Source organism: Babylonia areolata, chromosome 4 (genome assembly GCF_041734735.1).
Source record: "Babylonia areolata isolate BAREFJ2019XMU chromosome 4, ASM4173473v1, whole genome shotgun sequence".
NCBI classification, from domain to species: Eukaryota; Metazoa; Mollusca; class Gastropoda; order Neogastropoda; family Buccinidae; genus Babylonia; species Babylonia areolata.
In genome coordinates this window covers 38,324,139-38,350,748 of record NC_134879.1, presented here as the reverse complement: position 1 = coordinate 38,350,748, position 26,610 = coordinate 38,324,139, and the positions used below count along the sequence as shown (strand labels likewise).

Below are 26,610 nucleotides of genomic sequence, written 5' to 3'. Positions count from 1 at the left end.
AATGGAAGTGGTGTATCTGACCACCCGTAGACTAGAATGGTTTCCATTTATTGACAAACTAGTTGGCATGTGAACTTCATCAGAACACTCAGTGGTTACAACACTGTCAGATTCCATGACCATTCTTCCATTTGAACCGGAGTTTTGATAAGAAAATGAGTTTCATATCACACATTGCTTACCTGAAATGTAGCTGTTTTCTAATCAACACATTGTAGATAAATATGACAACTTCTGTTTTGCCTGAAACTCAGTGGGAGGTAGGTATTATGTGAACAGACTGAACAGGTCAGAATAGCCACTGCTGATCTCTTTTTTCACAGCCGAGTGGATTTACTGTCTCCAACCCAAACAGATGTGAATATCTCCCTGAGATTAAGTATCTCCACCATGTTACATTTGCTGTGGTCTGCAGCATCAGTACACAGCTTTTACAGACAGGAGAACAAGTTGGTAACTCTGTCAACAATAGAGATCTAAGCTGCTGACATGCGTAGTGAACTGTTGGGGTCAGTTTGCCTGATGTGAGAACCTTGAAGTATGTGAAGAGCAGTGGGGAAGTTGAAAGGTTGTGTGGACAGCCTCCGTGGGTGCTGCTGTCCCCAGCAGTCAGCTTGAATCGTCTTTGCCCCCCCAACCCTGTGAACTGTCTTTGCCCCCCAACCCTGTGAATTGTCTTTGCCCCCCACCCATGTAAATCAACTTTGCCCCCCAACCCTGTGAATCGTCTTTGCCCCCCACCCCTGTGAATCATCTTTGCCCCCCACCCCTGTGAATCATCTTTGCCCCCCCACCCCTGAATCAACTTTGCCCCCCACACCTGTGAATCATCTTTGCCCCCCATCCCTGTAAATCGTCTTGTCTCCCCACCCCTGTGAATCGTCTTTGCCCCTCACCCCTGTGAATCAACTTTGCCCCCCACCCCTGTAAAGCGTCTTTGTCCCCCCACCTCTGAATCGTCTTTGACCCCCACCCCTGTGAATTCAGAGTATGGTGGTTAATTTTGTGGTGGGTCATTCTGCACAGTGTAAAGGTCACACTGCAGTGTTTTTACAACCCTATCAAACAGGCTGCATGCGCAATTCCCACAGGTCTGATCAAGGTCTGCTGTCGATCAAAAGTATTCATGACAGAGATGACAGATCTGAACATGGTTACTGATTTTACCACAGTGTTAAACTCGCAGTAAAGAAATCATTCCTGTCAACTGAGGCATACAAAAAAGCATTACAAAAGTAAGTTTTTGTTGTTGTTGTTGTTTTGTTTAAATTGTAGTATGAGGCACTATCTCTGATGATGTATTGAGTACTGACCAGTTAAACTGTTTCAAATGATGTACAACAGTAAAAAATAAAATAAAATAAAAATAATAAAATAAAAACATACATAAATAAAATAAAAATGGGATTATGTTTTGGAACCCAGCTGAGATGGTTCTGTAAAAAGAAATGGAAATTTTACCGTCACTTCGGTTGCAATCACACGCACGCACGCACGTACATACACATACACACACGCGCGCGCGCGCGTGCGCGTTGACATGACGACGGGTAAAGATGCGACAGACTGACAGACCGACGATGCCAGAGGCAAGGAGAATGGCAGGAGGAAGGAGGGAGATCACTCACACGCATGCGTGTGCATCAATTTCCGTTAACAAAATCGAGCAGCAGACGAAAAGGATATCACAACAAATTTACGCATAGAAAAACAACCCAAGGAGCGCCTCGTACTTTTTGCAACTCTGGACATGGATTACGCCAGATACTCATCTAGTTCAAAGGACAGAGGGAACTGGTCGCAGAGAAGAGATGAAAAGACGAGACGCCGTCGAAGTGTTAGCCGAGGAAGGCGGTCAGTCTCCCGAGATCGTCCCAGTGGCCGCAGCAGAAGACGCGACAGTTCAGGCTCCAGAAGTCCAGTTTATGACTATAGTTCTCGGTATGACGCTGACGACCAGTATGGAAAACAACGACGAATTACTCGGATATCACCAGGTCGAAAAAAAGACGGAGTAAGTAAATGCTTTTTCCACGAATCCATCTTTCTTCTCTTCCTCTGTCTCACTCTCAGTCTCTGTAAGTGTCTTTGTCATTTGCACTATTTCTCGCTCTTTGATGCGTGCATGAACACACACACACACACACACACACACACACACACACACATGTACACACATGGAAATGTTCATGAAGTTATACTTCATGAATTTTGTCAGTGTTTGACTTTGAGAGCCACTCGTTATTTATTTCATTTTTCCTCTTGTCATGGTTGGATATTATCTATGTTGAAATACAAAATATGATTAGAGTGATGCACAAAGTAGGTGGCATCATTCATTATTTATTTCAGTCTTTCTCACTCTTTCAACCAAACACACACTTGTGTGAACACACACACACACACACACACACACACACACACACACACACACACACACACACACAAGAACACACATGCACAAGCACATATGCACACACACATACATGTATATCCACTCATGTGTACACACACACACACATACACACACACACACACACACGCACGCACACACACACACACACACACACACACACACACACACACACACACACACACACACACATACATGTATATCCACTCATGTGTACACACACACACACACACACACACACAGATTTTGCTAAAAGAGCTAAGATGATACAGTCTATGACATCCATTAATACATTTGCATCAGATATCATTAGTGCTACGGAATCAAAAGACAAGCAGATTGCAAAAGTATCTACTTTTTCACCTGTCCCTGAATGGGAGCAGTGTAAAGCTACCTTTGATATGGATTATACAGATCTATCCAAGAACCAGTCACCATTTTTGTTAAAACCTGAAGTGCTCTCACATATAGAAAATCAATATTCAAATTATCTAAAAATATACACAGACGGATCTGTTCTAGAAGATGGTAATTCAGGAGCGGCTTTTGTAATTCCTTCATTTAGAATAGAAAAAATATACTTGGTAGACAATATTCCATTTTCACAGCTGAACTTATAGCCATACTTATGGCCTTCAATTATATTTCAGACATTCTGAAAACTGTAAGTGAAATTTTATTATGTGTAGACTCAAAGTCAGTATTACAAGCTATAGAATCTCCAAATTCAAAGAAGTGAATTGAGATGACAATGGAAATAAAACATATTATTCACCAGCTGGCAAAATGGGGCATTAAAATAACTTTCTGTTGGGTACCTTCGCACTGTGGAATATCTTCAAATGAGTGGGTAGACCAAGCAGCTAGAAGAGCAGCACTCAAAGGCGCAATACAACTTGACATCCAGTTAGATCTACATGAATGCATTAGCTGTATAGAAAATGTATCTAGAAATCGATTAAAAAAATTACTTATAGATTCAAATGATCAGTATTACCAATGTTGTGTAAACACAAAGAATGCAGCTAATCCCAAACATTTTCTAAATTCGACACCAGCAGCACATTCAAGACAAATTACAAGTCTAATGTATAGACTTCGTTTAAATGCCTTTCGTACAAAATTTTCTAAAAATATAAAATGCATATGCGGTAAGCAAATAACTGTAAGCCATTTACTCATTCATTTTCCGAGCATAAGACAGTTACTTCCAAAAGATGTAGTTGATGACTTTTCCTCCAATATTTCATTAGCCACTGAAAAGATTTTGAATGATTATTCATTGCTTAGAATGTTTTCAGAAATTTTAAACTCCAGTCCAGTTGGTATCCTCCTTTGATGTATTATATTTAATACTGTTATTTATATTTACATTGTTGTAGGTTAATGCTTGTTGACATGCATATACATAATCTCCTTCCCATGACAACTCATTCAATACACACCACAACCTCTTTAGACTTTTTCTTATAATATACTTTTCCTCTGATACATAACATGTACTTTTTTCTTTTCTTTTTTTCTTCTTTTTTTACACTAATATTCACATGCATTCCCTTTCCTTTATACACTACTTTACTCCTTTCCGTCTAAAAACACTTATAGTGAATAGACGTTAAATTGAAGAAAACACACACATATACATACACACACACACACCTCCTCATCAGTTCCAGTGGAAAGGCATTAAATTAAGTAAGAAACATTCATGGGTATAATACACACATGCATAGGCTATTGTCAGACCACTGCTGAAGAAGAAGAGCCCAGTTTGGGATCTCTTTATACCAGTACTCGCATCGGATCTATGGGAAGGTTCAGAGATGTGCTGAAGGTAGGTAATCCAGAAATACTGGCAGTCCACAGGACCAGAGGATCTGCTGAGTCATCTCAACTGGCCCTTGTAGCACATGGAAGCCTGCTTGGATGAATACAGTGTGTACATTTCACCATGGGCTTTTCTGACAACACAGACTATGCCCCAACTTGATGCCCCAACATGCTGTCAACTGATTTTTTATATTTTTTTTTTTAGTTGCAGAGTGATAACAAGAATACTACATATAGCTCAAAGTCAAAGTTTTTAAGTGACAAACTCCCTATATGATATATTATATATTGGGCTCAAAGTGCTTACCATTGAAAAACACACACATACAAAATTTTACAATAGTAGTTAGTACATGACAAGCAAAAGCACGGTATGAGAAACTTGGAGTAAGATATACCTATACCATAGACAATAATACTGATTGCAAATCTGAATCTTCACATCAAAATACCCAAAAGATCACACACACACACACACACACACACACACACACACACACACACACACACACACACACAGGCGAAACTCCCATGTGCACATTACCCACACACATACACCCACACATTTGTAGTATTGAACACACTTGTATGGAAACACACCTTGGTGTTGCTGTGTTTTTAAGGTCTGTTTTATAATTTTTTCTATTCATTTAGATGTTCAAAACAGAAATGATTAGATAATGTTACAAATTTGTCCACTTACTTTTACTTGACTAAGAATGTTATTTATCACTTTATAGTTTGTGTCATGACATTGCAGTGGAATTTTGAAACATGAATATCTGTTGATGATGATGGGTACATGTCTTTAATTGCAGGGCACACCTGAAGTGGAGACAGTGAGCTTTGGCTTCGCCAGCAGCTTGTTCCATGACCTGCTGAAAGCCACAGTGGCAGCGCCAAAGCCTGTGGGAAAGAAACCAGAGGAGAGAAGCCAGCCCACAGATGGCTGGCTGCCAGACAGGAGGTCAGCAGATGGAAGCCGCTGGGATGACAGCAGACACAGCTTCAGCCCTGACAGGGGACACAACTCTCCCACAATACACCATCGCAGCAGAAGTCCGAGAGACAGAAGCGGCAGCAGTGGTGGACACAGCCTTGGGGAAAGGGACTACAGAGAAGAGGGGAAGGGCAGAAAAAGAGGCAGCAGAGATGGGAGCATCCAGGGCACAGTCGGACAGGAGAGGAGCAGAACTGATGACAGTGATGGAAGACGAAGGGGTGGGCATGTGAGCCGTAGTGGAAGTGACAGTCCCAGCAGTCACAGCTCCAGCACCAGTCCCAGCAGAGGGAGAGGAAGGACCAGGAGCAGCAGCAGGAGCAGCAGTGGGAGACACAGTGATAGTTTCAGTCCTGACACAAGAAGACTTCACGATCTGGAGAAAGAATTCAACAGAAGGAACCAGAGAGGGACTGAAGGCGGAAATGAGCCCAGCCCTGACAGGAAGCCAACCAGGTTTCAGGACGAACGTAGTCCCAGTCCCTCCTACTCCGCCATCAGCTCCTCAGAGGATGTGGAGCCCCCTCAGCTGACGGAAAAACAGTTCAGAGATGAGATGTATCGGCGCCTGCGGTCGGAACTGACCTCCAGCCGGGACCCTGTGGACCGTGAGGAACGTATCGCTCAACACATTCGTGAAATGGCCAAGCTGTCGCCCACTCTTTTCCGGGAGTTCATGGCCAACAACGCTCAGAACCTGTCAGACATGGCCCTGATGCAGACAGAATCCCCAGACCATGTCAACAAACCAGGAGAGGAGTCATCAGTCATGGACAATTCCCTCACACACCACCCACCAGTCCCCACACAACACACCTTCCAGTTTTCTTCTGAAAGAATGGCATCACCAAAACCACAAACTGAGTTGGAAAGAGTGATCCAGGCACTGAGTAAAAGCAAGGAGAAAAAGAAAAGTGAGCCAGGCATGGCATCACACTATCACCAGCTGTCCAGCCCTGGTGATGGTAAAGAAGAGGCAGTGTATGAAGAAACTCAGTCCAGCCAACATCCGCTGGACTTGTTTCTTGGCATGACGGCACCACCACCATCAGAACAGAAAGCAGAAAGCAACAAGGCGCTCTTCCCATCAGCGTTTGCTTCCTTTGAGGAGAAAGAAAAACAGTATGAGCTGTGGAGAGCAACTGTGTTCAACAAAGGTCCCACAGACAGCAAAGCGGTGACAAAACCAAGGACAGCGTCATCATGGAAGGCAGGCCTGCAGTCGTTACCCCCATCTGGGTCAGAGGTGGGTGGAGTTGTGGGGGAAGGGAGGGGCTGGTCCCTGCCCATGGTACAGAGTGGGGGTCAAGGTGCTACTCCTCCACATCCAAGGCAGCATGTGGCCCTCACTGAGGACCACAGTGGGTGGAAGGAGAAGCAGCAGTCAACCTCACTAGTCCGACCATCCAACCTCATAACAGTTCGTGACCAAAAATCTTTATCAGCAAGCAAGAGGAAGCACTCGCCCACACCCCCAAAACAGAGGAAACAGCCTGCAATGGACAGAGATGCCTCCACAGGCAAGACGTCTTCGAGGAGGCGCTCACCCTCACCCCGAAGGAGGAGACCGTCAGATGGAAACAGGTATGCATCATCAAGCAAGATGTCTTCGAGGAAACGCTCACCTACACCCCCTAAATGGAGGAAACAGTCTGATGCAGACAGGTATGTCTCAACGGGCAAGGTGTCTTCAAGGAAGCGCTCACCTTCACCCTCAAAATGGAAGAAACAATCAGATGCAGATAGGTATGTCTCAACAGGCAAGACGTCTTCAAAGAAGCGCTCGCCTACACCCCCTAGACAGAGGAAACAGTCTGATGCAGACAGGGGTGCCATGACAAGCAAGATGTCACTGTCCGCCAAGTCTGCTGGAGAAAAGAGTGCCAAGAATGACAAATGGGGAAACCAGGCCAAGTCAACCAACACTGGTATCTTCAGCACAGAGACAGAGAGTGACAAGATGCTCAGTAACAAGACAGTGGGTGACACGACAGTCAGTGACAAGATGTCAGAGGCTAGTACAGTGGCCAAACACCTTTTGGAAAGACATCGAAAGATTGCTGCTGTTCAGAAAGAGCTGGACGCCCTCAAGAAGATACAGAGCGACTGGCTGTGTGCTTTAGGAAACAAGCCAGACAGTGTCAGAAACCCAGTCATTCAGGAGAATCAAAGCAGTCAGTGTGAGCTGCACCAACAGATCCAAGACATTCTGCAGGGTAAAGATGTGTCCCTCCGGCCTCCTCCGGCCTCCTCCCTCAGCAAGTCCAAGGCTGCAGTAACAGCCAGCACAAAGGTCAGTGCTGTCACCAGGCTTAGCCTCTATGTCACCCTCCCATCAAACACATCCTCCAAAGATTCTTTCTGGTCCATTTTTACAATTGTTTAGAGGGTTTTTTTTGTTGTTGTTTTTTGTTTGTTTGTTTTTTGTTTTGTTTTGTTTTGCTTTTGTTAAGTTTGTTTTAGTTAACCTACAAGGATTGTAACAACGGAAGGAAAAAGGAAGTAATTCAATTACTGATTCAATTGGAGCCAGGTTTTCTTGGTTTTTATTGTTGTTTTTCCAAAGGAACTGAATGTGTTCTGAAACTAATGTGGTACATTGCCAGTACTGGAGCACTGAAGACTGGCAGTCAGTTCAGCAAAACAAAACAGTTTTCAACCCAACATTTCTGACTTTGTAAAAATGTTTGAATATATATCTAGATCTATTCTGTAGTCACATAGACTGTGGGGGCACCACAATTTGGCAGCCAGCCTCCTCAGTCCCTCATGGTTGTCTGTCCTTCTGATTGTCTCACTCAGGGTTAGACCTGTTCACTCACAGATGTCCTCCCATCTCTTCTTCTGCCTGCCTCTTCTCCTTGTTCCCCAAACTGTTCCCTGCAGGAAGGTCTTGGCCAGTCCTGGTGAAGTGAGACATGACAATGTTTTTAGATACTTGAAGTGAAGGCACTCTGTTTGGATTACATAAAAAAGGTTTGATTAATATTCTGTTTATCCTCTCTCTCTCTCTTGCTCTCTCTCTCTCTCTCTCTCTCTCTCTCTCCATCCCGCTTTATTTCTTTTTGTGTATTCTTATTTCCCTAGATTTAATATGTACATGATGACAATTCAAATGACTGTTTCACGAAAGATAAACTTATTCAATTTATTGCAGCCTGATCTGAAGACTGTTTTGAATAATATATAGGCTGTCAGCTCTAAACTTGCTGAGCTCTGATATAGTGGTACTGGTAGTGACAAATGTAAAGTGTAGTTCTAACAGTTGCACTTTGATGCATGGAGGCTGAAAGAAGAAGAGTAGTGACAGATGTAAACTATAAAGTTTTAACAGTGGCAGTTTGTGGAAGAAGAAGAGTAGTGACAGATGTCAACTATAAAGTTCTAACAATGGCAGTTTGTGGAAGAAGAGTAGTGACAGATGTCAACTATAAAGTTCTAACAGTGGCAGTTTGTGGAAGAAGAGTAGTGACAGATGTCAACTATAAAGTTCTAACAATGGCAGTTTGTGGAAGAAGAAGAGTAGTGACAGATGTCAACTATAAAGTTCTAACAATGGCAGTTTGTGGAAGAAGAAGAGTAGTGACAGATGTCAACTATAAAGTTCTAACAATGGCAGTTTGTGGAAGAAGAGTAGTGACAGATGTCAACTATAAAGTTCTAACAATGGCAGTTTGTGGAAGAAGAAGAGTAGTGACAGATGTCAACTATAAAGTTCTAACGATGGCAGTTGGTTGCAGGGAGGCCGGAAGAAGAAGACAGGTGTGGACGAAGAGGAGAGTGCTGGTCACTGCTGTGTGATGTGTCAGGTCATCTGTGACAGCTTGGAGGACTTTCTGCTTCACCTGCACTCACAGTCACACAACAAGGTGTGTGTGTCTGCCAAGTCGCAATGTGTAGTTCTTCATATTTCATGTTGAATAACTTGATAGTTGATATGTCAGCTGTGTCACAGTGTGTGTAATACACCATATTTCATGTTGAATAACTTGATGTCTGCTACATCACAGTGTGTATAATACATCATATTTCATGTTGAATAACTTGATGTGTCTGCTATGTCACAGTGTGTAGTTCTTCATATTTCATGTCGAGTAACTTGTTGTGTCTGCTGTGTCAGTGTGTAGTTCTTCATATTTCATGTTGAATAAATTGATGTGTCTGCTGTGTCACAGTGTGTGCAATACACCATAATTCATGTTCAATAATGTGATGTGCCTGGTACGTCACATTGTATGTAACACATCATATTTCATGTTGAAAACCTTGATGTGTCTGCTGCACCACAGTGTAATTCATTATATTTCTTGTTGAATAGCTTCATGTGTCTGCTACGTCACAGTGTATGTAGTATATCACATTTCAGGTTGAAAACATTCAGTCCTGCTGGTAACTTCCACACCTCCCAAAGACATAAACTATAGATAAAGATAAAAACACAAATCTACCCAGCTTTATTTTTATGACTTTCAGTAAATTTCCACTTTAACTATGCACTTCTCAAGCTGTATGTGTGTGTATTATATATTTCCCCTCCCCACCACAGTGTGTGTGTGTGTATGCGTGTGTGTGTGTGTGTTCTTATATTAATGACTGTATCTCTGTGTGTACATTTGCATTTATACATGTACAAATACAATACATCACAACCTTTTTGACAAAATAGGGGAAAAATTCAAATTTAAATAGTAAAAATGAAACAGTCGGAAATTGCCATTAGACATGAACTCTTGTAGAACTGTTCAACAACCAACCTGAAGTAGGATGTGGAAAAAAAATCATAATGGTTGAATCTCAACCATAACTGTGCTTTGTTCTAGAATGAAATAGCTTCTGCTAGAAATTATTTTTGTAATGTGAGAGGTTGTTGTTGTTTTTTTAGGGTGGGGGTTGTGTTTTATCTTCTTAATGCTATTATTTTCTTTACTGAAGATGAAACAGGTGTAATGGACAGTACACTACAAGTCATTGAGTGAGTGTGTGTGTGCGCAGAGGATGAATCATTCCATATGGCCATTATAACAAACTGTACACTATAAATGTGTGTGTGGGGGTGCAGAAAGTGAAACATTCCATGCGGCCATGGCAGAAGGAGAGTCTGAAGAAATACTCCAAGGAAACCCCCATGACATCTGTCAGAGGTGGGTGCTAGACTGTCACTGCTGTCACACACCTCTCTCTCCTCTCCCTCTGCTGTCTGTGTCACTGCTGTCACACACCTCTCTCTCCTCTCCCTCTGCTGTCTGTGTCACTGCTGTCACACACCTCTCTCTCCTCTCCCTCTGCTGTCTGTGTCACTGCTGTCACACACCTTTCTCTCCTCTCCCTCTGCTGTCTGTGTCACTGCTGTCACACACCTCTCTCTCCTCTCCCTCTGCTGTCTGTGTCACTGCTGTCACACACCTCTCTCTCCCTCTGCTGTCTGTGTCACTGCTGTCACACACCTCTCTCTCCCTCTGCTGTCTGTGTCACTGTTGTCACACACCTTTCTCTCCTCTCCCTCTGCTGTCTGTGTCACTGCTGTCACACACCTCTCTCTCCTCCTTCTGATGTCTGTGTCACCGCTGTCACACACCTCTCTCTCCTCTCCCTCTTCTGTCTGTGTCACTGCTGTCTGTGTCACTGCTGTCACACACCTTTATCTCCTCTCCCTCTGCTGTCTGTGTCACTGCTGTCACACACCTTTCTCTCCTCTCCCTCTGCTGTCTGTTTTACTGCTGTCACACACCTCTCTCTCCCCTCCCTCTGCTGTCTGTGTCACTGCTGTCTGTTTTACTGCTGTCACACACCTCTCTCTCCTCTCCCTCTGCTGTCTGTGTCACTGCTGTCTCACAATTCTCTCTCCCCTCTCCCTGCTGCCTGTGTCACTGCTGTCACACACCTCTCTCTCCCTTCCCTCCACTGTCTGTGTCACTGCTGTCACACACCTCTCTCTCCTCTCCCTCTGCTGTCTGTGTCACTGCTGTCTGTGTCACTGCTGTCACACACCTCTCTCTCTCCTCTCCCTCTGCTGTCTGTGTCACTGCTGTCTGTGTCACTGCTGTCACACACCTCTCTCTCCTCTCCCTCTGCTGTCTGTGTCACTGCTGTCACACACCTTTCTCTCCTCTCCCTCAGCTGTCTGTGTCACTGCTGTCTGTTTCACTGCTGTCACACACCTCTCTCTCCCCTCCCTCTTCTGCCTGTGTCACTGCTGTCACATACCTCTCTCTCCTCTCCCTCTGCTGTCTGTGTCACTGCTGTCACACACCTCTCTCTCCCCTCCCTTTGCTGTCTGTGTCACTGCTGTCACACCTCTCTCTCTCCTCCCTCTGCTGTCTGCGTCACTGCTGTCTGTGTCACTGCTGTCACACACCTATCTCTCCTCTCCCTCTGCTGTCTGTGTCACTGCTGTCTGTGTCACTGCTGTCACACACCTCTCTCTCCTCTCCCTCTGCTGTCTGTGTCACTGCTGTCACACAATTCTCTCTCCCCTCCCCATGCTGCCTGTGTCACTGCTGTCACACACCTCTCTCTCCCTCCGCTGTCTGTGTCACTGCTGTCACACCTCTCTCTCCCCCTGCTGTCTGTATCACTGCTGTCACACCTCTCTCTCTCCTCCCTCTGCTGTTTGCGTCACTGCTGTCTGTGTCACTGCTGTCACACACCTATCTCTCCTCTCCCTCTGCTGTCTGTGTCACTGCTGTCTGTGTCACTGCTGTCACACACCTCTCTCTCCTCTCCCTCTGCTGTCTGTGTCACTGCTGTCACACAATTCTCTCTCCCCTCCCCATGCTGCCTGTGTCACTGCTGTCACACACCTATCTCTCCCTCCGCTGTCTGTGTCACTGCTGTCACACCTCTCTCTCCTCTCCCTCTGCTGTCTGTGTCACTGCTGTCACACAATTCTCTCTCCCCTGCCCCTGCTGTCTGTGTCACTGCTGTCACACACCTCTCTCTCCCTCCACTGTCTGTGTCACTGCTGTCACACACCTCTCTCTGTCCCCTCCCTCTTCTGCCTGTGTCACTGCTGTCACACACCTCTCTCTCCTCTCCCTCTGCTGTCTGTGTCACTGCTGTCACACAATTCTCTCTCCTCTCCCTCTGCTGTCTGTGTCACTGCTGTCTGTGTCACTGCTGTCACACACCTCTCTCTCCCCTCCCTTTGCTGTCTGTGTCACTGCTGTCACACCTCTCTCTCTCCTCCCTCTGCTGTCTGCGTCACTGCTGTCTGTGTCACTGCTGTCACACACCTTTCTCTCCTCTCCCTCTGCTGTCTGTGTCACTGCTGTCTGTGTCACTGCTGTCACACACCTTTCTCTCCTCTCCCTCTGCTGTCTGTGTCACTGCTGTCTGTGTCACTGCTGTCACACACCTCTCTCTCCTCTCCCTCTGCTGTCTGTGTCACTGCTGTCACACAATTCTCTCTCCCCTCCCCCTGCTGTCTGTGTCACTGCTGTCACACACCTCTCTCTCCCTCCGCTGTCTGTGTCACTGCTGTCACACACCTCTCTCTCCCCTCCCTCTGCTGTCTGTGTCACTGCTGTCACACACCTCTCTCTCCTCTCCCTCTGCTGTCTGTGTCACTGCTGTCACACACCTCTCTCTCCTCTCCCTCTGCTGTCTGTGTCACTGCTGTCACACACCTCTCTCTCCCCTCCCTCTGCTGTCTGTGTCACTGCTGTCACACACCTCTCTCTCCCTCCGCTGTCTGTGTCACTGCTGTCACACACCTCTCTCTCCCCTCCCTTTGCTGCCTGTGTCACTACTGTCACACACCTCTCTCTCCTCTCCCTCTGCTGTCTGTGTCACTGCTGTCACACACCTCTCTCTCCCCTCCCTCTGCTGTCTGTGTCACTGCTGTCACACACCTCTCTCTCCCCTCCCTCTGCTGTCTGTGTCACTGCTGTCACACACCTCTCTCTCCCCTCCCTCTGCTGTCTGTGTCACTGCTGTCACATACCTCTCTCTCCCTCCGCTGTCTGTGTCACTCACTCACTGCTGTCACACACCTCTCTCTCCTCTCCCTTTGCTGTCTGTGTCACTGCTGTCACACACCTCTCTCTCCCCTCCCTTTGCTGTCTGTGTCACTGCTGTCACACAATTCTCTCTCCCCTCCCCTTGCTGCCTGTGTCACTGCTGTCACAACCTCTCTCTCCCTCCGCTGTCTGTGTCACTGCTGTCACACACCTCTCTCTCCTCTCCCTCTGCTGTCTGTGTCACTGCTGTCACACACCTCTCTCTCCCCTCCCTCTGCTGTCTGTGTCACTGCTGTCACACACCTCTCTCTCCCCTCCCTCTGCTGTCTGTGTCACTGCTGTCACACACCTCTCTCTCCCCGCCCTCTGCTGTCTGTGTCATTGCTGTCACACACCTCTCTCTCCTCTTCCTCTGCTGTCTGTCACTGCTGTCTGTGTCACTGCTGTCACACACCTCTCTCTCCCCTCCCTCTGCTGTCTGTCACTGCTGTCCTGTCTGTGGCTGGACTGCTGTCTGTCACTGCTGTCTGTCCTGTCTATGGCTGGACTGCTGTCTCTATCCATGCTGTCACACATCTCTCTCTTGCCCTTCCCCTCAACTGTCCTTCTGTCTGTGGCCTCTTAGTCTAAGGGAAGTGACCAACTCATGTACTTGAACAGGAGTGATGTGGTGTGGTGTGTGGGGAGTAGCAGTGTGTGAGCAGTGTGTCATACTGTGTGATGCTGGGTTCTGTGTTCAGGGGAGGAGTTCCTGATGGGGACGGCTGCTTTCTACTGCTTCCTGTGCTCAGAGCTGTGCAGTGACTCACAGGTGGCCAGGGCTCACCTCACCAGCCAGGACCACCACCAGAAATACAAGGTTGGTGGGCGGTGGTCAGTGGTGTCCTATGGTCTGTTGCAAGGGTGGGGGGATGATGGTCAGTGGTGTCCTGTGGTGTGTTGGGGGGAGGGGGTGGTGGTCAGTGTATTCTGTGGTGTTTTGGGGGGAGGGGGTGGTGGTCAGTTTGTCCTGTGGTGTGTTGGGGGGAGGGAGTGATCAGGGGAGGGGGTGGGTGGTGGTCAGTGGTGTCCTATGGTCTGTTGCGGGGGTGGTGTGGGATGGTCAGTGGTGTTCTGTGGTGTGTTAGTGGAAGGGGGGTGGGGGGGTCAGTGAGTTCTGTGGTGTGATGGGGGGAGGGGGGTGGTCAGTGTGTTCTGTGGTGTGTTGGGGTAAAGGGGGGTGGTCAGTGTGTTCTGTGGTGTGTTGGGGGGAGGGGGGTGGTCAGTGTGTTCTGTGGTGTGTTGGGGTAAAGGGGGGTGGTCAGTGTGTTCTGTGGTGTGTTGGGGGGAGGGGGGTGGTCAGTGTGTTCTGTGGTGTGTTGGGGTAAAGGGGGGTGGCCAGTGTGTTCTGTGGTGTGTTGGGGTAAAAGGGGGTGGTCAGTGTGTTCTGTGGTGTGTTGGGGGGAGGGGGTGGTCAGTGTGTTCTGTGGTGTGTTGGGGTAAAGGGGGGTGGTCAGTGTGTTCTGTGGTGTGTTGGGGTAAAGGGGGGTGGTCAGTGTGTTCTGTGGTGTGTTGGGGGGAGGGGGGTGGTCAGTGTGTTCTGTGGTGTGTTGGGGTAAAGGGGGGTGGTCAGTGTGTTCTGTGGTGTGTTGGGGGGAGGGGGGTGGTCAGTGTGTTCTGTGGTGTGTTGGGGTAAAGGGGGGTGGTCAGTGTGTTCTGTGGTGTGTTGGGGTAAAGGGGGGTGGTCAGTGTGTTCTGTGGTGTGTTGGGGGGAGGGGGGTGGTCAGTGTGTTCTGTGGTGTGTTGGGGTAAAGGGGGGTGGTCAGTGTGTTCTGTGGTGTGTTGGGGGGGGTGGTCAGTGTGTTCTGTGGTGTGTTGGGGTAAAGGGGGGTGGTCAGTGTGTTCTGTGGTGTGTTGGGGGGAGGGGGGTGGTCAGTGTGTTCTGTGGTGTGTTGGGGTAAAGGGGGGTGGTCAGTGTGTTCTGTGGTGTGTTGGGGGGAGGGGGGTGGTCAGTGTGTTCTGTGGTGTGTTGGGGGGAAGGGGGGTGGTCAGTGTGTTCTGTGGTGTGTTGGGGGGAGGGGGGTGGTCAGTGTGTTCTGTGGTGTGTTGAGGGGAGTGGGTTGTCAGTGTGTTTTATGGTGTGTTAGGGGGAGGGGGGTGGTCAGTGTGTTCTGTGGTGTGTTGGGGGGGTGGGGGTGGTCAGTGTGTTCTGTGGTGTGTTGGGGGGAGGGGGTGGTCAGTGTGTTCTGTGGTGTGTTGAGGGGAGGGGGTTGTCAGTGTGTTTTGTGGTGTGTTAGGGGGGAGGGGGTCAGTGTGTTCTGTGGTGTGTTGAGGGGAGGGGGTTGTCAGTGTGTTTTGTGGTGTGTTAGGGGGAGGGTGGTGGTCAGTGTGTTTTGTGGTGTGTTAGGGGTAGGGTGGTGGTCAGTGTGTTCTGTGGTGTGTTGGGGAGGTGGGGGTGGTCAGTGGTGTTCAGCGAGACATCCATGTTGGAGGTGAGGGGAGTATGACAGTGCAGAGCCACTCCTCTTTTTCAACATGTCTTTCTTTCTTTGTTTGATTCCTTATCATTGAATTAGTGGGAATTGGTCCGTACGGTTTGCCTTAGGAGTAAATATAAAGGGTATCTTTATTACCTAATCAAATCTATTATTTGAAAAAAAAGGTAAAAAAATTTAATGATTCTTATCAATTTGAAAATCAACAATATTGACCATCCATCAGAAGTCTTGGAAAATAGGAAATGCAAGTTTCCAGTTCTGTTTCCATGGGAAATATTTGCTTTAACCCTTTCGCTGCCAGGAAAATAAGATTGAAGTGAAATCTATTTGCCAGGTTTTTTCCCCAAAAACGGGTATAAATTTTCAAAAAATTCTGTGCTCTTTGTTATTGGAGAAAGACCCATAAAAGTATATATTTTCTGAAAGGTAAATGAATAAAGAATACAAAACACATGATGTTTTCCCGTTTTATGTATTTTTGGTGACATGCTGTTGTTTTGAAATCAGTGTTTTGTTTTTTGTCTCATTTTCAACTTGTTCATTACAAACATTAGTCAGGTAATTTGCACTAAAATATCATTTTCTGGACAAATGGATATCTGCACACACCAAATCATACTAGAACAACCACAATATAAAAAGAAAGAAAAAGAAATTGATACACAATGCATTGTGACTTCTCCAAGTGATAATGGATGTGAGGCCACGCCGCCTCAGTCTCCACCCCCCTCTTCACCCCTCTCACACGGTCACTTATCCAGTTCTCGTCAGACCAAGTTGGCTGAGTGCCAAGAAAATTGCTTACACTGCGATCTGCTAAAAATTTGGGTGACTGCTGTCGTCTGCTAGAGCTGAACAGCCGGCATCATTTACTGATAGTCGTATCTTGGCAACTCTCTTGGTTACTCCCTTTATTTTCCATCAAATCGTCCTATAAATGTTCATCACTGTCTTCTTCGAATTTACGCTTCAAGTCTTTCTGAGCATCAGCTAAAGAAAACAATCTTGGTTGATTTAGTTCGCCACGATCGCATGTCTTGAGCACGGCGTCAGTCCGGCATGTTGTTGAGTGAGCGAGGAGAGGAGCCAGGCAAACTCTGCGGCCAGTAACCCAACCAAAACGTTCAAATACAGGACTGCCTCATGACGTTGATGGTGTTTCTAGCTATGAATAGAATCTAGAAAGATTCCCCAAGCTAAAGCTACCAGCATTTTTGTCAACGAACTGAATGCAAAGCAAGGAAAATCAGAATATTTCCATGACGAGTTATCTCGTCATTGTGGCAGTGCAGCGTACATGCTTGCCATGACGAGTTATCTCATCATATAGGCAGCCTAGGGGTTAACCATGAACTTAAGCCCAGAACACACAGGCACACACACAGGCACACTCTGTTTTGATGCTGCTGCTATTAACACCTTGTAGCTTCTCCTCTTTGGAGTCTTCCTCATTAGTTTAAAACAAGACATTAAGTTTTTTAAGGTGTTTTTCATAGTTACAGCAGTAAACACACAGACTAGAAATCACAAAATTAATAATCCCAAGAATATGTCATTGGGGAAAGGCCATTCAAAGTGGAATTCCAAACTGTTTAGACCAACTTACTATTCATTGGTGAGCAGTGTAAAACATTTGATAAAGAGAGTTTTCAGTCATATTGTTTTGTGGTGTTTGCAGGACTACCTGTCAGAGCAGCCAACGTATGAGAAGTGCTACCAGCAGGAACAGCTGAGACTGTTTTCTGTGGGGACAAGGTGGACCCCAGACAGCATGGACACTGGTGACAAGGCCCCTTCAACCTCACAGGACAAAGGCAGTGCAATGCCCAAGCAAGATGGCAAAGAGAAGAAAGAAGACATAGAGGAGAAAGGCAAAAATGAAGAATCTAGTCGAGATCATGACAAGAGTCCCAGAGATGTTGATAGAGGCCAGAGACGTGAGGGTAAAAGCTCCAAAGATCATGACAGAGGCTACAAATATGAGGACAAAAGCTCCAAAGATCGTGACAGCTACAAACGTGAGGACAGACGATCCAGAGATCGTGACAGAGACTACGAACACGAGGACAAGAGCTCCACAGAAAGGGAGAGAAGATGTAGAAATCAGGACAGAAACTCTAGGGACGGAGAGAGGCGGTCTAGAGACAGAGACAGAAACCACAGGGACATAGACATGGGGTCCAGAGACCGGGAACAAAGATCCAGAGATATGGAGAGAAGTGCCAGAGATGGTGACACAAGCCACAGAGACAGGGATGGGACGATCAGAGGAGGTTTTGGTTCCAGAGATCGCAGTGGAAGAGACAGTGAAGGACAAGGTTCCAGAGAGGGAAGGAGAGAGGACAAGAAAGACAGTGGGCGGAGAGAGGAAGAGGTCAAAGCTTCAGCCAGGACATGGTCAGATGAAGAAAGGCAGAGACCTCTCACAGAGACCAAGCAGCCATCTCCAGGGGAGCAGTTCCTCAACTGGCATGATGAGATCAACAGAAAAATGGCTCTGCTGATTGAAAACAGTGAGAGCGATCCAGGCTGTAAAGAAGGGGAAAGACCAAGCGAAGATTCAGGAAACTCCAGTGGAGAAAAAGTGACAGAACATGATGAAGGTAGTTCTGGGGAGGCAGGGGTGTGTGAAGAAGTCACCGAACCAGAAGAAACCACCAACCCTGTAAAAGCAGGCTCTAAAACAAAACCAGGCCTGCTTCGCACCCGCTCCATACCCAAAGCCACGACACGGATGCGGTTGCTGTCAGCCAGGCCTTCCCCACAGTCAGAGACCACACAAACAGGGGAGCCAACACAGGCAGAGAAAGAGGCAGCACAGGCCAGCCTACAGAAACCCAACCTGCGCTGGCTGTACAAACCTCCAGTGACCAAGACAGATTCCGACTCTTCAGCAACATCTCAGGCTGCACTGGCTGTAAAATCCCCCTCTGTGTCTTCCCTGAAGCCAGCAACCAGTGTGACCCCCATGGAGATAGTCCCCGACACTTCAGTGCCCCCACCTGGGGGTGTCGTACCCATGGACCTGGTTCCTGATACCTCACTTCCTCCGCCTGTAGCTGGTCCACCTGTGGAGTTTGGCCCCCCCATGTCAGTGATGGGAGGTCCACCCCCTGACTTGATGCCCCCCATGTCTGTTCCACCCCCGGACATGATGATGGGGCCACCCCCAGTACCCATGTCGGTTCCCCCCACTGCCTTTGTCCCTTCCTTCTCTGTGCCCCCTCCCCCCACCTTTGGTCCTCCAGTGCTGGGCCCTCCCCCTGGCTTTGGCCCACCCCCCTTCCCCCCTCCCCCTGCCTATGACATGCCTCCTGTGCCCTGCACTGTGCCCCCACTCCCCTCACTGGCCCCACCCTTGCCTCCCATCAGTGAGGCTGTCAATCCACCTCTCCCCCCACCCATCCCTCAAGGGGGCCCACCCCCTCCTCCCCCTCCTCCACCACCCCCTGATTTCTCGCCCAAGAAGAATGCTGAAGCTGCACTTCCTGTGGTCAGTGCAGAGGAAGGGGCAACCCATGGTGGTGATGGTGAAACACCAGCTGCTCCAGGACACACTGCTGGGTCCACATCACCTGTGGTCAGTGCTGGAGACAGTGTAACCCCTGTGGACGGGGCAGAGGGCGTTACACCTGTGGTCAGTGCTGAGAACGGTGTACCTCCTGTGGTCAGTGCAGAGGAAGCCAAGTCTCCTGGAAAACCAGCAGAAAAACCTGCTTCTGCTGTGGATGGTTCTAAACAAGCACCTGTTGAAGACAGTGGTGAACTGCTGCCTGCAGGTGGGAGCGCTGAGTCTGTACTTGCAGCAGGAGAGGCCGGTGATTGTGGAGTTGCAAGTGACGGTGATGGCACCACAGCCACTCCAGATACTCCTCATACACACACCTCTGGAACTGTGTCTCCTGAGAAAGAGGATGGACCTGCACCCACACTTCCTGGAGAAGGTTCTGGCGGAGGGCCTTCCTGGGACAGAGCTGAAGCAGTACTTGAGGGTGGTGAGGGTGTGGCACCAACAGTACTAGGGCCTGGTGAGAGCAGTTCACAGCTGACTGAAGACCGCTGTCAACACGCAGGCGCAGGTCATGGGAACAGCTCAGGGGAGGTCATTGCGGAGAAACCTGTGCATGCTGTGGAGGCACTGGAACCCTCTGCATCTACCATGGAGAGCGAGTCTGCTGAGCAAAAGTTAGACAAACCTGTGATAGACAAAGACAAATCTGACCCACTCAGCACCTCGTTTGTCAGTGCTGGTGACCGTGACAATGCCTTGAAGGATGATGCAGATGATGCCATTGTCATGTCTGTTGATGAAAGCCAGCGTGTTATAGATGAAGCACATGACCGTGTGACTGAGGCTGTGTGCGTGGAGGACAGTTGTCAAGCCGGACTGGTGACAAGCGTGTCACAGCCAAGCGTTTCTTGTGACGGGCACAGCGCTGACGGACACAAGGAAACCACCATGGCCCCTGCCATCACTGACAGCAACCAGACTCAGTGTGTGTATGAGGGAACCACAGGAGGTGTCTTAGAACAGATCAATCCAGCTGTTGATGCTGCTTCTGTGGGGAGAGCTCAGCTAGCTGAGGGAGACTCACATCATCAGGCATCCAGCATTCTGTCAGAGTCTGACACTTCACTTGTCAGAACCACTTCTTCTCCTACTCCTTCTCCTCTGAAGAAATGGTCACCACGTGTGGGCCGGGGTCGAGGCAGAAGGAAAGGTCAGAGTTCAGCATCCAGAGCAGCGTCGGAAGAAGTGTTGGTGGCAGTGACGGAGCAGGCAGCAGGTGGAGAGGAGAGACAGACGCGGCGCCAGACCCGGCACCAGACTAGATCACGCTCAAGTCAACAGCTGCACTGTGATGACAGCCAGGAGGCAGACAGGGAGGGGAGTCCCCTGCCTGGGGGGCAGGCACCTGTCACTGCACATGTTGATGACGACACTGCATCCGACACTGTGTCAAACAGTGCATCAGACACTTCACTGTACAGTGAAGGCCGGACAGCACCATTAGGAATCCAGACACCCTCTCCACGAAGGAGACACACCAGACAGTCCACCATGGCAGGGACAGTTCCAGAGACGTCCCCCTCACCTTCCCCCCGACGTGGAAGAGGCAGAGGGCGGGGGAGGGGGAGGAGGGGGAGGGGTGCCACCAGGAGGTCCGGCACTGTGCAGTGTGAAGCTGGTGATGGCACCGCCCACAGTAAGTCACTGTGTTGATGTGTCTGTCCACAGTAAGTCACTGTGTCTGTGTTGATGTGTCTGCCCACAGTAAGTCACTGTGTTGATGTGTCCACTCACAGTAAGTCACTGTGTTGATGTGTCTGCCCACAGTAAGTCACTGTGTTGATGTGTCTGCCCACAGTAAGTCACTGTGTTGATGTGTCTGCCTACAGTGTGTTGATGTGTCCATCCACAGTAAATCACTGTGTTGATGTGTCCGTCCACAGTGTGTTGATGTGTCCGTCCACAGTAAGTCACTGTGTTGATGTGTCTGTGTCTGCCCACAGTAAGTCACTTTGTTTATATGTTTGCCCACAGTAAGTCACTGTGTTTGTGTCTGCCCACAGTAAGTCACTGTGTTGATGTGTCTGTGTCTGCCCACAGTACATCACTGTGTTTATGTGTCCACCCACAGTAAGTCAGTGTTGATGTGTCTGCCCACAGTAAGTCACTGTTGATGTATCTGCCCACAGTAAGTCACTGTGTTTATGTGTCCACCCACAGTAAGTCAGTGTTGATGTGTCTGCCCACAGTAAGTCAGTGTTGATGTATCTGCCCACAGTAAGTCACTGTGTTGATGTGTCCACCCACAGTAAGTCACTGTTGATGTATCTGCCCACAGTAAGTCACTGTGTTGATGTGTCTGCCCACAGTAAGTCACTGTGTTTATGTGTCCACCCACAGTAAGTCAGTGTTGATGTGTCTGCCCACAGTAAGTCACTGTGTTGATGTGTCCACCCACAGTAAGTCACTGTGTTGATGTGTCTGCCCACAGTAAGTCACTGTGTTTATGTGTCCACCCACAGTAAGTCAGTGTTGATGTGTCTGCCCACAGTAAGTCACTGTGTTGATGTGTCTGCCCACAGTAAGTCACTGTGTTGATGTGTCTGCCCACAGTAAGTCACTGTGTTGATGTGTCTGCCCACAGTAAGTCACTGTATGTGTCAGCTGTCAGGGAGGTAGATGGCAGATGGTTTCAAGAAGCTCACATGCCAATATAGAATCTGTGGGGGTCTGGGTTCTAATCCCACTCTCATCCTTTCTCCGAAGATTGACTGGAAAATCAATCAAATGGGACGATAAACCATGGTCCTCTGTGCAGCATGCACTCTGTGCACTGAAAAAGACCCATAGCAACAAGAGTGTTGTCGTCTGGCAAAATTTTGTTGAAGAAATCTATTCTGATAGGTTAACAAATATAATAAGCATGCATTCAAGACCTGACTAAGCACGTTGGGTTATGCTGCTGGTCAGGCATCTGATGTGGTGTAGCGTATATGGATTGTTCCGAACGCAGTGATGCCTCCTCCAGGAACTGAAACGGTCAACTGTACTGCAAGGGTATGCAGAGTGTTGCTGCAATGTTGGTATCTCTGTGTGTGAAGAGGGGCTGGGGGAGGGGGGGAGGCAGTGTAAAGAGGCTGTTGTGATGATTTTCATGGTGATTTTACTTCAGTTTGAGTGTGTGTGTAACTGTGTGTATTTGTTATGTGTGTGTTTACACCAGTGTACATGGTGGCTTGTCAGACTGTGTAAGCTGATGTTTGCTGTGTGTGAATGTGTGTTTCAGATAATTATTTATTGAACTAAGTTTGTTTGATACAGGTTGGGTTGGTTATTTGGTGTTTTGTTTTTGTTGAGTGTTTGTATTTAGTGTGTTGTTTGGTTGTTTAGTTTTCGGTGTTCCATTTGGAGGGGCATCAGGGATGGATCTGTCAGATTTGCTTGTGAAGAACTGACAGTGTTCAAAACTGAATATTTCTATGATGTTCAGCTGATATATAGTTGGGGTTTGGGGGGATTTTTTTTGTTTGTTTGTTTGTTTTTGTTTTGTTTTTTTTAATATGGAAAGAGGGGTATTTCATCTGCTTTTGTGTCCATTGAATGAACATGTGTCTGTGTGCTTGCATGAGTGGGTGTGGGCATGAATTTTCACACATTTTGCACTCAGGAGTGTGTCCTATACCTGGGCACGTGTTCGCATAGTTGTATGATTTAGTGTTTGTTGAGAACATGCTGAAAAGTGTCAATGTGCTGAGAACTGACGATGGCCAGTGTTCCCTGACAGGTGAGGAGGGAGAGGAGCTGAGAGGACCAGCAGAGGAAGCAGATGGCAAGTGAGTGACCACAACGGCTGTCATCCGTACAGAGGGAATCTGAACTGTCAGACCTTCACAGGGAATAGGGACCTGTACTGGCTGGTGGTGCAGATAAAGCAGACTAGCCATCACTCCAGATATTTTAGACTCATTTGCAAGTGAGTGTGCAGATATGTTGTTCATTTCAAAAACAACAACAAGAAAACAAAACCAACACTCTTCACGCCCCTCCAACATGACACCTCAAGAACTCGTGAGGGGGAGATCAAAAGATAAGAGAGATGAAGTTCCTGGAACAGGAATGGAGTTCCAGACCACCTGGTCGGACGAGGACCCAAGAAACAATGTGGCACTGGAGACCCACACACCGAACCCAATCGGTGACCCTTCCTAAACTCCAAACGAATGGAGCTGGACTTTAAGAAAAAAACAACAAAAAACCCTCTTTATGACTGGGTACAAAAGCCAGTGCCTATAACATCTTCCGCTGACAACAGCATTGACAGGTGAACCTTCCTCATTTAAACTGTATTTCAACTTAATCACTTGAAGGTAACCCTGCACGAAAAACAGCCTGAGCTGACTATGAGGGAAAACACACACACACACACACACAGAGGAAAGAAAAACAAATCACTGTATTCGAGTGGTCAAGTTGACCAGACTGTCTTCTTTCCCCCATCAGCACACTGTTGCATGCGATAGATGTAATGTCACTACTTAAAGTGTCATTTCAATTACCACAAAATGTTTCAGAAAATACATAATGCAATTAGACACAGTTTTCATCATAGAGGAAATAAATTAGGAACAATAACCTGTGCTGATTAGAAAACAAAATAACATACCTTAATCACAGCAAGCAACTTCACTAATTCCCAAAATATCAAGAAATACTGGGTTTGAAAGATCCCCCCCTCACCTCCCACTCCTGACAGATGGCACCAAACAGCTCACACGCTGGAACGGTGACCCGTCTCTTGAGAGAGCTTGGCATCCAATGCAAAACGAAATGTTTCTACCCCAACTACGTAAAATCTTTTAACTTGGCTCATAGTTCAAAATGTATAAGAAAAGGAAGATGCCACGCACATATCCCAAGAGAAGCATGTGCATACACTCAGCATTAACCTGAACATACACATGAAGGAGAGAGGGTGGTGGAGAGACTGGGGGTAGGGGGAGAAGGGAGAGAGAGGGAGGGAGAAGGGAAGGAGAAATGAGATGTACACGAAAACACGCACAACAAACACCATGAGCCGTGACAATACCTCCCTTCTTAAATTCAAATCCCATGTTTGAATCTTTACCTCGTGTCGTGGTGAGAACACAAATGAATTTTAAACTTCCCCCTGTGACAGATCCTCCCACATTTCCCCATTCCTAAAAATAGCACGAACACCATGAACCATGACACATGCATGCACAAGTACAGATACCTCTCTGCTTGTCTGTCATCTCACTGTGCATGTGTCTGTCTGCCAGTCAGTTTCTCTCTTGTGGATACATGTGTTTTACTTGACCTTAGATCACTCATGTACTGATGCTGTTGATTTTACTGTATGTAAAAGTTGCTAGGTGGTTGTGTTCTTTCATTTATGTCACATGTATACCTGTAAAGGAGTACAGCCCCCAGAATGTGGATTCTGTATATTTGGTGATATTCAGTAAAACAGCCGATTTGATGTATATTCTTTTTCTCCCCTTTTCACCCTTTCTTTTAACATGTCTTTTCACCATCATCATGTTCCCAGCCCTTTCTTTTTGCCTAGCATCTGTGCATCAGCCATTGAATTAATTCATTAACTGTATGGTGTTGGTTTATGGAATGAGATGATACATGTATAGACAAGGCATTGCTCTGATGCTCAGTACAGCCCAGCACACATGCCTGTTGTTTTTTCTCTGTCTAGTTGCAGGGAAGATGATGTGTGGACTTTCATTCAGATTCAGAATCAGTCAGAACTGGTGGAAAACAAATATGTTGTTGAGAGAGAAAAACCTTACGGACTTGTGTGTGTGTGTGTGTGTGTGTGTGTGTGTGTGAGAGAGAGAGAGAGAGAGATCAATTCACAGGATAATTTATATCAATGTAGCGGACATCTTAACATGTTTTTTTTATGGAATAAAAAACAGTCTCTACAGCTGGATGAATGGGGTCTCTGTCTGTCTCTTGTCTCCATTGTAGATAGGTTTGTTGTTTTCTTTGAAAAAAAAACCTGAGCTTTTACTTGTATGTGTGTGTGTGTGTAATTTTTTTTTTTTTTTTTTTTTTTTTTTTTTTTTTTTAACCTTTGCATTAAGAAAACTGGGCTGTGCGAAAGGAAAAAGATATTGTTATAATTTTCTGTGAAGGTAAATGCATAGAATAGGTAAGGAAGTTTGCATGTTACTGTTCATGTTATCCCTTTATTACTGACTTGTTTTGCAGAATGTAAGTCATCCCATGATATTCTGGGGGAAAATTTTAATTTCCCATGTGGAGTGTTCTTGCTAATGGCAGTTCAATGATGTTTTCAATGTTATTGATTCTATGTGTATATTCAACTCCATGTTTATGAACAAGCATGCAAATAAATGGATACACACATGTTCCTGTTTGTCATAGTCATGTATTATAAGTGAGTGTCAGAGATATTTCAAAGAAAATGAATGAATTGCTTTTCATGTAAGGAAAACTGTTCTTTGCTGTTTGCTTTTGACTGCATTTCATTGTTTATGGTGGAAAGGGTTGTTGTTGTTGTTTTTTGTGTGTGTGTGTTTTCTTTAATGGAAATTAAATTATTGGGGAATAAGCACATTCATGAGTGCATTGTGTATAGTTCTATGTATGTGAGAGGGTGTGCGCTGTTACTGTGAAAATTTGGGGGGGAATGTGTTGCTGACTATATGTTCTCATGATAAAATGGTCGCTGAACAGTCTCAAACACAGTGTTCAAGATCCACACTTTTCACATGGTTCAGAGGATACTGTGGTCAGTGTAAATTTCACTGTGATGATGGGGATGAAGGGGGGGAGATATTTTCCTGTCAGGATGGGGGTGAAGGGGGGGATATTTTCCTGTCAGGATGGGGGTGAAGGGGGGGATATTTTCCCATCTTATTTAAATCTCTTGCCACACACATGCAACTCTATATACATCACAAACAAGACACTTTCCTAAGGAAGCCCTTTAGGTGAACGTTAGGGAGGAAAAAGGAAGGGGTGACAATCTTGCTAGGATAGAGGAAATGTCCTCCACACAGCTAAAAGAAATGAATTTGACTGCAGAGGCATCAATGAAAACATATACCACACATGCACAAATCACCAAGGAATATGAGGAATCCACATCCACACAAAGTCAAAGAAACATGCAGAAGATGTGGGAATAAACATACACAAGATGCACACTGCCCTGCTATGGGGAAAGAACGCAGGAGGTGTAAGAAGATGAATCATTTTGCACAAATGTGCAAAACAAGAGACAGAAACATAACAAAAAGAAAGAACATACACACAGTTGAGGAAACTGAAAGTGATGAAACAGACTTTGAGGCAGAAGACAAATATGTATATACACTTGGAGCAGTGGACACAGAGATAAACAGTACAAACACAGGATG

At 46.8% G+C, this 26,610-nt stretch overlaps 1 protein-coding gene across 1 annotated transcript; it reads left to right on the top strand.

Annotated features, from left to right (window-relative positions):
* Window positions 1–1,663: 1,663 nt before the first annotated feature.
* On the top strand, window positions 1,664–25,774 carry LOC143281154 (uncharacterized). The gene is made up of 7 exons (XM_076586162.1): window positions 1,664–2,014; window positions 5,062–7,536; window positions 8,984–9,112; window positions 10,303–10,384; window positions 13,942–14,060; window positions 17,357–20,885; window positions 22,974–25,774. Exons 1-7 carry the CDS (start codon window positions 1,751–1,753, stop codon window positions 23,024–23,026), a joined length of 6,651 nt encoding a protein of 2,216 aa, XP_076442277.1. The 5' UTR covers window positions 1,664–1,750; the 3' UTR covers window positions 23,027–25,774.
* Window positions 25,775–26,610: the final 836 nt, after the last annotated feature.

Coding starts and splice junctions, on each gene's coding strand:
- LOC143281154 (XM_076586162.1), top strand. CDS start 1,751: ATGGATTACGCCAGATACTCATCTAGTTCAAAGGACAGAGGGAACTGG. Junction 9,113..10,302: donor ACTCACAGTCACACAACAAG/GTGTGTGTGTCT, acceptor GTGGGGGTGCAG/AAAGTGAAACATTCCATGCG. Junction 20,886..22,973: donor TGGTGATGGCACCGCCCACA/GTAAGTCACTGT, acceptor GTTCCCTGACAG/GTGAGGAGGGAGAGGAGCTG.